Here is a 13204-nt window from a genome sequence, read left to right as displayed (position 1 = left end):
AAAAAAAAAAATATATATATATATAAGAGAAACGGAAGGACAAAGTTGATAGTTATGATGTTTTTAAAAAAAAAAAAAAGAAAAGTTAACTTTCCTCCGTTTATTTCATATTTACACAAATGACCATTATGCACCAGTTATACAGCATCAGAAAGAGAAAAGGGGAAAGGAAATAAATAAGGAAGGGAGGTACTCATGTCTGTTTTATGTTTTGTGCATTTGTATGTATGACTGTGCGTAGTTGCACACATTTTCTTCCTCCTTTCTTTCTTTTTATTTATTTGTTTGTTTCTTTCTTTCTCATCATTTGAATGGTGGTAAGAAGGTTATATGGGGGAGGAAAACAAAAAAATATATTTATATCTACATCCATACCTATATTTATTAAATTCCACATGCAGACACATATGTATATATAAAAATGAGAGTGTTTAGAGACGGCGCATTTGTCACTGATCTCTCACGCTCTGATTTGAGATATGTTTTGCTTTTCATCTTCTCGCCTCTTCGTCCTTCTTTTCCTTGTTTTGTCTCTATCTTCTATCTTAATATCATTGTTTTTTTGTTTTTTTTTTAGAAATGAAGTCTTCAAAACAAAACAAAAAGCAATGATTATGTTATGTTCTAACTTAGTTTCATTTAGATGAATATACGCGACATGTTCACAACGCATGGAAAAGTTGCTGAAGTAAACAGCATGGAAATCATGTGTATAATCGCGGAGGCGAAGTTGCGCGGAGGGAACAAGGGAAATGCATTGAATTAATATTATAAAAGCAACAGGAGATGTAAAAATATTTAAAAAAAAAAAGAAACAAAGTCACCAGTGAAATGGTTCTGATGCATGACGTTAAGGTGGATTTCATCACTCACAGGCTGTGTTAGTTTGTGTTATTTATCTTTAGATTTCAGGAATTATTTTCACTGAGAAGTCGAGTAAAATGAATGAATGACTTAATGAAAAGAGCTGGACTTCAATTCTCCCTCCAACCCTTAATGTTTTCAGTACTATTTCCTTTCGTTCTCTTCCTGCTGCTGCTATGCCCTTTTTTTTTAATTTTCTTGAACCTTCGTTTTGGATCAATCTATTTAAGCGAAAGACTTTCTCTAAGGTGGGACGCGTTTCCTATAAAAAGAAATAAAATTAACGAAAATAAAAAGAAGGAGGGTTGCGTGGTCTAAAGGTTCAGAAAAGGGGAAATTAAGGCATAGCAAATGAGTTCGGTAAAGAGTAAAGGTTCAAGTTGTTCCACAGCTGATGTTGTGCGCATCGATGGAATATATTACGATACGGCAAAACTTGCAGCAATTCATTGCGGTGGCCCAACGATGGTAAATATGGCAAATGGTACGGATTGCACACGTGTATTCCTCAGCTACCACCGTCGTCGGTTTCCCCACGAAAAATACAAGTCGCTGCAGGTTTCACCTTCGGATGTGTTGGATGGTGCGGTCACCGATGAACCCGACACTACAAACTTTGATAAATATTTGGACTTGTGCTCACTGATACGTCCCGTCATTGCCCCGACTGGAGGCTTTGCACCATGGCATTATTTCATCAAGACGTTATTTTGGTGCAGTCTTGTTTTCTTCTTGGATATTTATGCCATATTTGCCTTTAGGCCCTTATACCTCACTATCATCCAATCATTAGCCATGGCAATGGTGGGACTTAATGTGCAGCATGATGCCAATCACGGCGCTATTAGCCGCTACCCGCTCATTAACACAATTTTTGGACTCACTCAAGACATATTGGGTGGAAGCCGCATCAGTTGGATCATTCATCATGATTTCATTCATCACGTGTACACAAACGAACCTCATCATGACTTGGATCTGGATATTCCCTTATTGAGACTTCATCGCTTCGTTCCCAAGCGGCTGTGTTATGCATTTCAGCATATTTATTTTCTTCTTCTAGAGGCCGTGTTTGGGCCTGTTCATGTTATATCCAGCATGAAATTTGTTTGGCAGGGTCCCACTACGAAACAGCGGTTCCTGCAGCGAGAGTGGACAATGAGCCGAATTTTGACACTTATTCCACCACTGCGTCTTGCCCTTAACATTCTTCACGCGCCAACGCTCCTCCATGCATTAATCTCGACATTCCTGCAATATGCAATTGGCGGAATGTACCTCGCTTTCTTTTTCCTCATTTCCCACAACTTCCATGGAGTGAGGAAAGACGGAACTGAGGTGGGGGAGTGTTTTGTGAAGGCGCAAGTGGAAACAAGTAGTAGTGTTGGTGGTTGGTGGCTGGCACAGCTTAATGGTGGGCTAAACTACCAAATAGAACATCATTTATTCCCCCGTGTGCACCATAGTTATTACCACTACCTTGCTCCTATTGTGCGGGATTACTGTACGAAACTCGGTATTTCGTACACACGCTTCGATACCGTGTTGGATAACGTCGTGAGCACCTCTAAACACCTCGCCCAGTTCGGAAAAGGCATAGAAGACAAACGGTTGTGATTACTGGTGAGCCAACTCTCAGAGCTTTAAGGAATGTAACACATAACACGAACTTAACTTAAATTAACCTTTTGTATGAATAAAACAGTTGCTTACCCACATTGCCGAATGGCTGTTGTGGACAAGTGACGACACGAAATGGAAGTTGAAGCGTGTCACAAAATAAACTAGAAGGGGTGACGGGAGGCGTAAAAACATCTTTCGTACCACTGAACGGAGCGCTGTTGGCGTTGTGTACATTGCATTTTCCACTGGTAATTATGTGCTTCAGCTCTTTTAAACATACATGTGGACGACATGAGGGAATGTTTTCTTGGCTTTTTTTTTCCTTTTACTATTTACTGCTGCAGTTATTATTATTTTTTTTTTTTAATGTAATCGGTTCTGTGCGGGTATGCTGTTTTGTTGGCTAAATCTTTGTATTACCTCATGCCATGTGTTTGTGAGTTTGTCCTGTTAGCAACCCTCTTCACCCACTTGTACACTTCCCGCTACTTTCTGTTTAAAATGTGTTGATATCCATTCTTCATTTCCTTTCACTTAATTTATGTGTACGCATTTAGCAGCATCAGCTCCGTATCGAAGGCTCCATCTTGGCTTGCTCTACACCTTAAGCGGGAGGGAGAAAGAATAATAATAATAGTAGTAACTAATTTTTTTTTAAAAAAAAGAGGAAACGAATAGCCAAAGAACGAGAGATCGACTATCGCAAGGGGGGAATAAAAATAAAAAGTGAAAGCGAAAGGAGAGGAGAGTTCCTGAAGATTCGTGTTGTGGTACATGCCAGCCGTCCGTACGAAAAGTGGCCATGGCGTGGAGTACACAGACGAAGCCATCACCGCAACGTATAGTTACAACACAACACGTGTGGAGAAGGAAGCAAATGGTGATGTGACTGTACAACCAATCCAACTCCACCTGAAGTTCCGCACCCAACGCAAAGTACAACGCACAGGTGTTATGTTAATTGGATGGGGTGGAAACAATGGCACCACCGTGACGGCCGCTCTTATGGCTCATAAACACGGAGTTTCGTGGCGCACCAAAACTGGAACGAAACAACCGGATTATCTCGGCTCCATCACGCAGTCAAGCACGATGAGCGTAGGTCTTACAAGTGAAATGGAGGAGGTCTTCGTGCCCATGAAGGCTCTGGTACCAATGATAAATCCAGCCGAACTCGTAATTGGCGGTTGGGACTGCAGTGGTATGAATATTGCTGATGCCATGCGTCGGGCACAAGTTCTAGATGTCACGCTACAAGATGCCTTGTACAACTATTTGAAGGATATGCATCCGCTTCCCGCTGCATTCGACCTCGACTTTGTCGCGGAGAATCAACTCAGTCGTGCGGATAACATCATGCAGACAAAGAATAAGTGGGAGTCGGTGGAGCAGCTGCGGGCGGATATCCGCAACTTCAGGGAAAAGAATTCTCTTGAAGAAGTTATCGTACTTTGGACAGCGAACACCGAACGCTTCTCAGAGCATATCACCGGGGTTCATGACACTGCTGATCATTTGATCGATGCCATACGGCGGAATGAGAATGAAATTGCCCCTTCCGTACTGTATGCAACAGCAGCTATTATGGAAGGCTGCAGTTATATCAACGGAGCTCCACAAAATACCTTATGTACTGGCCTTATAGAGCTTGCCCGTAGGCATGGTGTGTTTGTTGTTGGGGATGACTTTAAAAGTGGTCAAACAAAGGTGAAAAGTGGCCTGGTGGAGTTCTTCATGGATGCCGGTATTAAACCCGAGTGCATAGCCAGCTACAACCATCTTGGCAATAATGACGGATATAACTTGGCAGCCCCAAAGCAGTTTCGTTCGAAGGAGGTTACGAAAGGCGGTGTGCTGGACGATATGGTATCGTCAAACAGTATTCTTTACCCACCAGGAAGCCGAGGCCCTGATCACTGCATTGTTATTAAGTACCTCCCGTATGTGGGTGACAGCAAACGTGCATTGGATGAGTACAACTTCTCAATATTTATGGGAGGTGAACAAACAGTGGTGCTCCATAACACATGCCAGGACTCGTTGCTGGCTGCACCACTTATCATTGATTTGGTTGTGCTAACTGAGTTGATGCACCGTGTCACCGTGACGCAATGCGATGGGGAAGGTTGTTGTGACAAGAAGGAAAAAATGACATCATATACGCATATGGAAACGGTGCTTTCACTTTTATCTTACTTGCTGAAGGCTCCACGTGTGCCGGAGGGAACACCTGTGGTGAATGGACTAAATCGACAGGGGCAAGCCATTAAGAATGTATTGCGTGCACTCGTTGGACTTCCACCGGATAACAATATGCAACTGGAATGCCGACTGCCTTTCCTTCGCGGCGTGGGAAGTTGATGGTGCAAAGGAAAAAAAAAAAGAAAAGCGACTTTGACTGAACCAAGTGGGCATGTGCAGTTTGTTTAAGCGTGCGCATGTGCATGTGTGTACACACAGAAGGTAGCTGAATGTAACCGTCTACTTCGTTCCGCATATTTTGACTTAATAGCGGTAGTGTTGCGATTCCGCGCCTGTACGATAATAAAGGCAATTCAAACGCACAGCCGCGGTTTGTAATGACATATGCAACACGTGTGTATATTACTCCAAAGATGGTGGTAAAATAGAGGAGGCATGTGTGTGGAGGGAGGGGCGAAGAGATCGGGAACGGGATTGGGGGAACCACGTGTGTTATTATCCACATGGCTCCATTAATCAATCGGATTTGTGAGGGTTCTCTTCATTCCCCGATGTTTTCTTTTCATTTATCTATTCGTGTGCGTGTGAAAAGGTTTAAAAAAAGATAGGGAAGAAGCGTTACATCCCTATCAAAAAGAAAAAAAGAAAATTGAGTTTTTTCTACCTTATTTTGTGTTGACAAAAATCAATACATTCCTTCATATTCGGGCTCGTCTCCATTATGACTTCCTCCATACGTGCTAAGAGGAAATGGAGAAGGCATGTGAAGCTGGTTTAGCGTTTGTTCTTTTTGTGTTGTTGTTGTTGTTGTTTTCGCAAAATGGAAGGAACGAAATTTGAGCCCGCTCACAAACCCTCAGTTACAACCGATGGAGGTCGCGTGTTTCAGCAGCCAGCGAATGCGCTCATCAAAGGCAAAGTTTCCCTTGGGAAAATTAGTTACGTTTGAATAATAGCACCTGTCGCCCGAAACTCCATGGGAAGGATTCAGTGAGTTTATACCCTAATAATTACCCTTTTCTATGAGGAGCGTTGCCCTCCCGTCTTCTTAATTATCGCTTGTTTCCTCCGCAACGGGCCGTGAGGACAAAAACACAACGCTTTTTCCCCCCCTTTTGGAGGAACTTGGCATGGTCTAGCAGGGTCCGTTTGTTTGTTGGGTGTTTTGTTTTGAATACTTTTTTCGTGCAACTCTCCGTTAACTCACGTCGTTGTGGGGTTGTAAAAAAGAAAGAAAAGATGTCACTGTCCCACTCGACTGTAGCGGTGGGAAAAAAAAAAACATTACTTTCGCGTGCATCAGCAGACGGTCAGGCGTCTGACGCGCCCACAGCTCTGTTCTTTTCCTCTTCTCGCCCTCAAACATATGCCTTTTTTTTTTCGGGTGTTTGTTTGCTTGCCTGCTCACTTTAAATTGCTTTTCCACTCCCCTTTCCCGTTTGCATTCTACTTTGGTATTTTATTTCGTTTGGATACCCTCTCTGTTAACCTCGGAAAAAGTAAATTAACACAATATAGAATCCACAAAAGGCGTGAAGTGAAGGAAGTGGTGGAGAGGGTGGGCACACCAGTAGTAACAGGGACGACAAAACAGACTCAGTTGCCTCTGCTATTGTTCCTTTGCACCATTTCGTGTGTGTGTGTGTGTGTTTGAGTGCAAAGAAAAGAAAGAAAGGAAAAGGAGTGCGAGGGAAAGGGAAAGGGATACATCAAGGTTGAGTTGTATATAAACTTACACTTTTACTTTCGCTAGGAACCGCGGGATGCCTTTAAGGACCGATTACGCTCGCTATCCGCGTGATGTGCGTGAAAAACAGAACGTGACGCGGCCCGCCGGGGAGCGGCGCCTGGCGGATCTTCACCTCACCGCATACCCCAGTGTTCTCAACAGTAATGCACTGGCGGCAGCAGATTCATCTGAAACCCCGCCAAAGCCCGTTGCGCAGAACAAACCGTACATGGAGAAACCTCCAGTGGAGCTGATGACAACAAATCAGTTGACCGCGCTCCTCAGTAAAATGGCGAAAGAGGAGGCACTCAAGGACACAACGAAGGGTACGCCACTCGGTGGCGTGGAGTGTACGGAACTGGATCGCAAAACAACCTACCGACTCGATTATTGCAACAAGGACGTGCCGGGATTTCACACACGGCAGCGGGTTATACCAGACTACATGAAGAACTGGACTGAGACAGAGAAGGATGATATCCGAGAAGCCAGGAAGTATCCTTATCTCTCTATCCCGCAGAGTGTGCTTAATTGTCGACCAACTACGTACCGCCGTGATTACATTCCGACAGCACAGCCCAACGAATACAGGACTCTCTCTCACAAGACAAACCTCCAGGATATGCCTCCATCCTTCGCGTACTCAACGTATGCACTGGATGATCCACGGCGCATCATTAAGTACGACGAGGTTGTGGCCGCGTGCAGCAAACCAAAATGCATGCTGTGGAAGAGTTATAGTCCGCGCGATTCTTTCCGTGCGAAGACAGGAGTTGCAAAGGACGTTGCCGAGGAGTTGAGACTACTGCAAGAGTTGCGAGGGCCATCGAATCGATCGTCGGAATCGAGCTCCGTGGCTGGGAAACAGAGGGAAAGCAGTGTTGAATGCAAGAAACCGATTCTCTTGCCAGGGTTGCGTGGAATGGGATATCGTATGGCACCGGGTGATGGCAAGGAGTACATTTGGCTTCCTCGAGATCACTTTTGTCATCGAATCGTATATGACTACTAGAACTTCTGCCAGCAGTTTGTTCGTGTAACAACTGTCATCTGACTTACACTGATTGGCACTGAGACAAAAGGATATGGTTGACGTATGTAGAGATTTTATATGAAAATTGTGTGTTCCTACAATTGGCTTGAGCAGGTCCCTATTCCAATGGAATCTGTACTATATGTCCGCAGGGGTGTGGATGCCTTTCCACCTCCCCAGGCGAATGAAGGGAACGCAAGAGAGCCCTCTCTCGTGTACAGAAAAAGAAAAGGGGGGAAGAAGAAAGAAAGAGAGGTGTTTGGCATTATGTGGGTATGCATGACTCTTCTCTCGCTCTCTCTCTCCCTCTCTTACCTTGTACATTTTCTTTTTTGTGTGCCGTCCCTCCTCCTTCGCCTGATGAGCACAACCTCACTGCTATTATTAACTTCATCACCATGACACTTCCGGCAAATCCTGTTAGGGTCACACTGGCACGGGTAAAGCACATTTTGCCCATGTTTACATAACTCTATCTTTAATTTCATTTCTTCGTGTTTTGCCTTCCTTCCACCCCCGCACCGCCCCACGTACGCACGTGCGCCGTGTTCCTAAGGTAACACAAGGAACATAAATCAAGCGATTACACATGGCTTCCGACTTGCAGAAGTCGCGGAACACAGTAAGCGCTGTGCGGAAAATGTTAGTCGGCGACCTTAAGGACAACCCTGACGAGCGCCTGAAGGTGTACAACATGCTTGCCGACACTCCATTTAAAGGCACGGGAAAGTCGCCATCGGATCACTGGGTTTCCATGATGTTAAAGGCGGTGCAGGATCCCTGGTCTCGCATCCGCAAGTTAGGGAGACAATGTCTTCTACGCATCGCCTCCACGCAAACAGGCGTGCAAAAAAAGCGCTATATCAAGCAGCTATTAAATCTCGTGCGGGACAGGTGGCCGCGAGTTAGAAATTGGTATGAAAAAGAGGGATTGCTCCTTCTGTTGCTCGATGTGCTTAGCTTCGCGGAGCCTACCTCGTTAGAGGAAGGTTTGTTAGCAAATATGCTGCTTCTATTGGTTCTACCGTCGGTGTCCGATCCTCAGTTACCGGTAAGTGACGCTGCGGTTGAGGTGGCACTTCTTGTCACACAGCGTAGTGAAAACCTCGCTTCCTTCACAGTAGATTACAACGTGGTAGCACTCAGAAAGACATGTATCTTTGACAAAACCGGTGTTTCGGATCCTCTCACTACTGCTGGACATCTCGGCTGTTTGGCAAAGCTCCTGGCGCTGCATGCAGGGTTGTATACCACCCGTTTGATGGCAGACCTGCATCCAATTCTCCAGCAGTTGTCTGCTTATCCTGCTGCTAGTCTTCGCCAACAGGTAGCTCGAGTATGGGCGCTACGCTCCGTAGAAAACTTTGACATGGCTCTTACCACAATGGTTGAGAAGGCACACGCCCCCTCAGATAGTGATGAGTGGTGGTGCGTGGTAGAGACACTTCTCATGGCACTGCAGGAACAATTAACGTATTACCTGTGCTTCCCGGAGAAGGCAAGGGCGCTAAAGCAAATGGCACGCGGAACCATCGTTAAGTCACTTTACGCAGTTCTGGTCCTGATTGAGGCAAAGCAGTTCGAGGTGGCTCGCATGGCGAAGCAGGTTTTGCCTCTGCTCACGCAGTTTGTGGTTCGATTTACGGAATCCCTCGCATTCCTGGGGGAGTTGTTGGGTAAAGAAGCCGCACGATTTCAGGAGCGCACGAACTTTGCTTTCCCTTTCCTGTCTGATTTAGTCTGGTTTTTGGTAATTCGACGGTATGTGCGGCCCGCTGGGGAGGCAACAGCAGTGCAGAAGGCCGTGATGCAATACCTGATTCCGAGCCTTGTTGGGGAAGGAGATGTGAGCGGCAACATCGACACAGAAGGCGTAGCAGCAACCCGGGGGCATGTCGACGACCCACTGTCTGTCATACTTGTCTGCACTTACTTTCCCGAATGCTTAAAGGAACCCGCCGGCAAAAGACTTTTGAAGTTTGCCATTGATGAGGCGGCGTGGCGGAAGGCATTTTCATGTTTCGGGAATGTTGTCCAATACGCATCAGATTTCACACTTTTAATCAGGCAGGAGGAAGTGTCAGCGGGGCAGCTGTTGCCGTTATGGTTCAATTGGCTAGCTGGAGCGTATACACATCAGCAGTGCTTGATACTGGATGCAATAAAGGTTGCTATCGCCCCAAAGGAGCAGTTAGTAGGACGAAAGCGCCTCTCATTTGCATATCACTCGGCTTTCTACGCGCCCACAATGAAAGATGAAGGGGAGGAAGTACCGCTCGGCTTCCACTGGCTGAAGCAGCGCTTCCCAAGCGAGGAGTTGCTGCCAGAGACGCAGCCGGTGCCTATGAATAATATGGAGGGGGTGGAAGATGTCTTGGGCGACCTCCACAACGTGGTATACCGAAAACTGTACGCCTACAAAGGCACGGAACCATCAGTCCTTAATGCGGTGCGTTCCTTAATGATGGCGGAGTGTGGGGCTATGCCACAGCATAAAACACTTGCCGCTGTCGTCTCCGCCGTTGTCACACGCTTGGACAGTGTGGCACCCGAGTGGCGCGGTGTGTTGGTAACGCAGGGTGCAAAATCGGTCGGCGAAACCACCGCCGCCACGTCCAGGACGGGGGATGCACCATCTGGTGGTTGCAACAATTGGGATGATTCCGACAGTGAGGAAAACGTCGCAGGTGTAAGTCCGGATGAAGAGATACGGAATGCACGAACAACCCTGTCTGCATTAGTTTACACACATTTTGATGGGAGGGAAGAGGCTTTTATTCAAGCTGTTTGTGCCACGGGTTCTGAGGATGTGAGGAAGTTGCTGCGCTAATTGTGGATGGCCGACACGCGCACACACACACACACACACACAACGTCGCGGCCCACCCTTCAGGCTTTCTCCAGTCCCACGGGGAATTAACGTTTGTTGTTCGTTTAGCTCGCCGTCCCATCGGAGTTGACACGGGTTTTGTGTGCGTAGCGTCGGTCCGACATGCACTAGGTTACAGTTTGCGTGAAACCAGCAGTGGTGGGGAAGCGGAGGGGCGTGCTGCGCAGCTGAGGCTCCTAAAGGGCCGTTACGCCTCTGCGCCATCTATGCTACCCGGGTGGGCTCCTGTAAGGCACTTTGTCCACTCCCCTTTTTGACTGACGTTGTTTGTTGTATACATGATGTTTCGTGGCCAACTGCCGCATTTCTCCACTTTTTGGCTCTGTCTTCTCCGTGCAGCAGCCTCACATCGGTCAGCGCCCAACGTGTAACAATTTAAATGTCAGACGAGTTTCTTGCTTTGTTTTGTGAGTTCTACGTTTACCCTCTTTAGTGTTCCCATATCTGTTTTCTACCCTCCACTAATACCTTCGGAACACTACTTCCAGGAAACGATAAAGGACAAAACAGGTGCCGAGGCGATGCCTTACGCCTGCCTCCATGGCGGTTCTCTGTGCTTGTTGATATCGCTGCTTTCGTGCCTCGGTGCCCAGGCAGTACAAACCCTACACCTTGTGCAGCTTGTCCACCGTCACGGAGCGCGGTCTCCCAAGGTAAAACACAATCAAAGTCAAATATGCGGTGAGGTGCCGTGTGGGTATCTGAACGCTGCCGGGAAGATGATGCTAGTCAATGCAGGTGAATTTCTTAGGAATCACTACAACAGTAACGCATCTGAGCCTTTCTTCCCGGAGGAGAGTTACAACTCCTGTGTGACCTACTCGCGTTCCACAGATGTCCCGCGTACGCTGCAGAGCGCTGGGTGTCTTCTGCGCGGAATGTTCCCCAATGCGTCGGAATTCTTTCCAGCTATACACACTGCAGATGTGAGTACCGATTGGCTACTGCGTTACGACGTGATACCTCAAGCATACGCCTTCAGTCATTTAGATGAGCATTGGTGGAGAAATGTGTGTAACCCAAAGCTGGACACGCTTATCGACACCAACACGTTGTTATCCGTTTCGCGGGAGGTGTTCAGTGAAGGGTTCTGCGCTGATCCACAAAACCGGTGCCATTGCGCGGCGACGCTGTTCGACATTGGTGTCGCCATGCAGTCCGACGGTCGCATCGATAAACACCCACTTTTGAGGGAAAATCTCGGCCGGTTGCGCGATATCAAGTTCTTTGAGGATTCTCACCGATTTGTTTACAACGCCTCTGATCGTACGCACGCAAAGATGGGGAGTTTGGGGCAGCACCTTGCTCAGGAAATTTTGAAAAATGCGGAGAATCATATGAATGGACTAACGTCGTACAAACTCTATCACTACAGCGCACATGACACAACGATAGCACCACTGGCTGCGACACTCGGGGACAGCACAACCACTGGAATCACGCCACCTTACGGTCAGCTGTATGCTTTTGAACTGCTGTACGACCACGAAGTTAAAGGGTATATTATTCGGATAAGGCGCGGTGCGCCAGGTCAGAAACCCGAGGAAGGCTATGCATTTAGTTGGGGAGAGTTTCAGATGAAATGCATGAACGAAAACCACACTGTTTACACAGCTGAGGACAACAAGTGCCCTTACCACGACTTCCGGCGGTTCGTGAAATCCACCAAACCGCATGATCCCGCGGGACTTTGTTATCTCAACCGGAGGTACCGCGAGCTTTTCCACTGCCCGGGAAATGTTGGAAAACCACCTAATAAGCAGTGCAAAGTCTTTCGGCGTGTGTGTCCAGCGTGGTCCTGCGAAGAAGGTTACACGTTGAACAGTGTTACCTTAGAGTGCGTGTGCAGTTCCAGGAAATGTATGGAGAATCGTGACCTGAGCATCAGCACTGACACACTTGGCAGGAATCTTTTCACCATCTTCATCTTTGTGCTCTTGGCACTTCTCATCCCTATTTTTTCCGTATTCGTGTGCATCGGTAAAAAATTGCGGGCACGAACCCGCAGAACGAGGGCGAAGGGCTAGTGCATTGTTGTTTTGTGTTTGTGTGTATGTGTTTCCGTTTGGGGATGACGGGGCATTTGTAGACCAGGGAAGCCGCAGTATGATACTGGTATCTGACTGTTCTGATGCATGTGGTTTGTCCGCTGCTTTCCTCCGTTTAGTCCGGCTCCGTTCGACCTCAAGCTCCTCATGCAAAGAACGTAACTGCCGAATACCGTAGACGCTTAGTTCCTCCGGTGGATGCAGTGTAAAAATCGGACCAACAACCAGTGATATAACAAATCCCCACCATCTTCCTCTGGGACTGGCCTGTTGTAAATAAGTTTGTTTGCGTGAATTTTTTTGACCTTGTGCGGTAATCACGTGAGGCCCTGGGAGAAGGGTGACCCTTCCTCTACACCCTCAGGCCTGAAAGAAAGTGCTCTCCTGAAGGGCAAATTGCTCGCACTAAGCACATAAAACCCTCTGTTTGCGTTTTCTCACTGTGCATAAAGTGGAAGGGATATGTGTTCAGCGAAGTGATGAGACTTCGCCAATGTTTGGGCGTATGTTTGATATGTGTTGCTCGGGCCCCTCCCCCCACGGTGCTGGCCGGTCATTTTTTTTTGTTGGCGGACGCCAGCACTGCAGCGGAGAGGTGCCGATGCGCTGTATCTCTTTTGTGCGGCTTCATGGAAGTTACGACCGAAATAACCGGAAAGGAAACTCCAACTCACCGCCGTCGCGTTGGCCGCAAGACGGTCGTGTCGTGTTTCTCCTAACATTCGCGTCTCGGTACTATCGGCGGGGCAGCCGGCGCTCATGCATGTAGCCTCGCAACTCCACGGAGCAGTTGGACTTCCTCGAGTTTTCTGTCA

At 47.2% G+C, this 13204-nt stretch overlaps 6 protein-coding genes across 6 annotated transcripts; all 6 read left to right on the top strand.

Annotated features, from left to right (window-relative positions):
- Nucleotides 1-1215: 1215 nt before the first annotated feature.
- On the top strand, nt 1216-2481 carry TEOVI_000525800 (delta-4 fatty acid desaturase; the record flags this gene model as incomplete). The annotated part of the gene is made up of 1 exon (XM_067223785.1): nt 1216-2481. One exon carries the CDS (start codon nt 1216-1218, stop codon nt 2479-2481), a length of 1266 nt encoding a protein of 421 aa, XP_067079886.1.
- A 780-nt stretch (nt 2482-3261) lies between these two features.
- TEOVI_000525700 (inositol-3-phosphate synthase, putative) lies at nt 3262-4848 on the top strand (the record flags this gene model as incomplete). The annotated part of the gene is made up of 1 exon (XM_067223784.1): nt 3262-4848. The coding sequence occupies one exon, from the start codon at nt 3262-3264 to the stop codon at nt 4846-4848; it is 1587 nt and encodes a 528-aa protein (XP_067079885.1).
- A 1604-nt stretch (nt 4849-6452) lies between these two features.
- Nucleotides 6453-7430, top strand: TEOVI_000525600 (uncharacterized protein; the record flags this gene model as incomplete). The annotated part of the gene is made up of 1 exon (XM_067223783.1): nt 6453-7430. One exon carries the CDS (start codon nt 6453-6455, stop codon nt 7428-7430), a length of 978 nt encoding a protein of 325 aa, XP_067079884.1.
- Nucleotides 7431-8040: 610 nt separating this feature from the next.
- TEOVI_000525500 (uncharacterized protein) lies at nt 8041-10281 on the top strand (the record flags this gene model as incomplete). Its single annotated transcript, XM_067223782.1, has 1 exon — nt 8041-10281. The coding sequence occupies one exon, from the start codon at nt 8041-8043 to the stop codon at nt 10279-10281; it is 2241 nt and encodes a 746-aa protein (XP_067079883.1).
- A 581-nt stretch (nt 10282-10862) lies between these two features.
- On the top strand, nt 10863-12368 carry TEOVI_000525400 (membrane-bound acid phosphatase 1 precursor; the record flags this gene model as incomplete). Its single annotated transcript, XM_067223781.1, has 1 exon — nt 10863-12368. The coding sequence occupies one exon, from the start codon at nt 10863-10865 to the stop codon at nt 12366-12368; it is 1506 nt and encodes a 501-aa protein (XP_067079882.1).
- A 514-nt stretch (nt 12369-12882) lies between these two features.
- TEOVI_000525300 (uncharacterized protein) lies at nt 12883-13158 on the top strand (the record flags this gene model as incomplete). The annotated part of the gene is made up of 1 exon (XM_067223780.1): nt 12883-13158. One exon carries the CDS (start codon nt 12883-12885, stop codon nt 13156-13158), a length of 276 nt encoding a protein of 91 aa, XP_067079881.1.
- Nucleotides 13159-13204: the final 46 nt, after the last annotated feature.

The sequence above is a fragment of the Trypanosoma equiperdum genome (genome assembly GCF_001457755.1).
Source record: "Trypanosoma equiperdum strain OVI genome assembly, contig: ctg_1969, whole genome shotgun sequence".
Lineage (NCBI taxonomy): Eukaryota > Euglenozoa > Kinetoplastea > Trypanosomatida > Trypanosomatidae > Trypanosoma > Trypanosoma equiperdum.
Note: the sequence above shows the minus strand (reverse complement) of the source record. Positions and strands in the feature narration are given on the sequence as shown.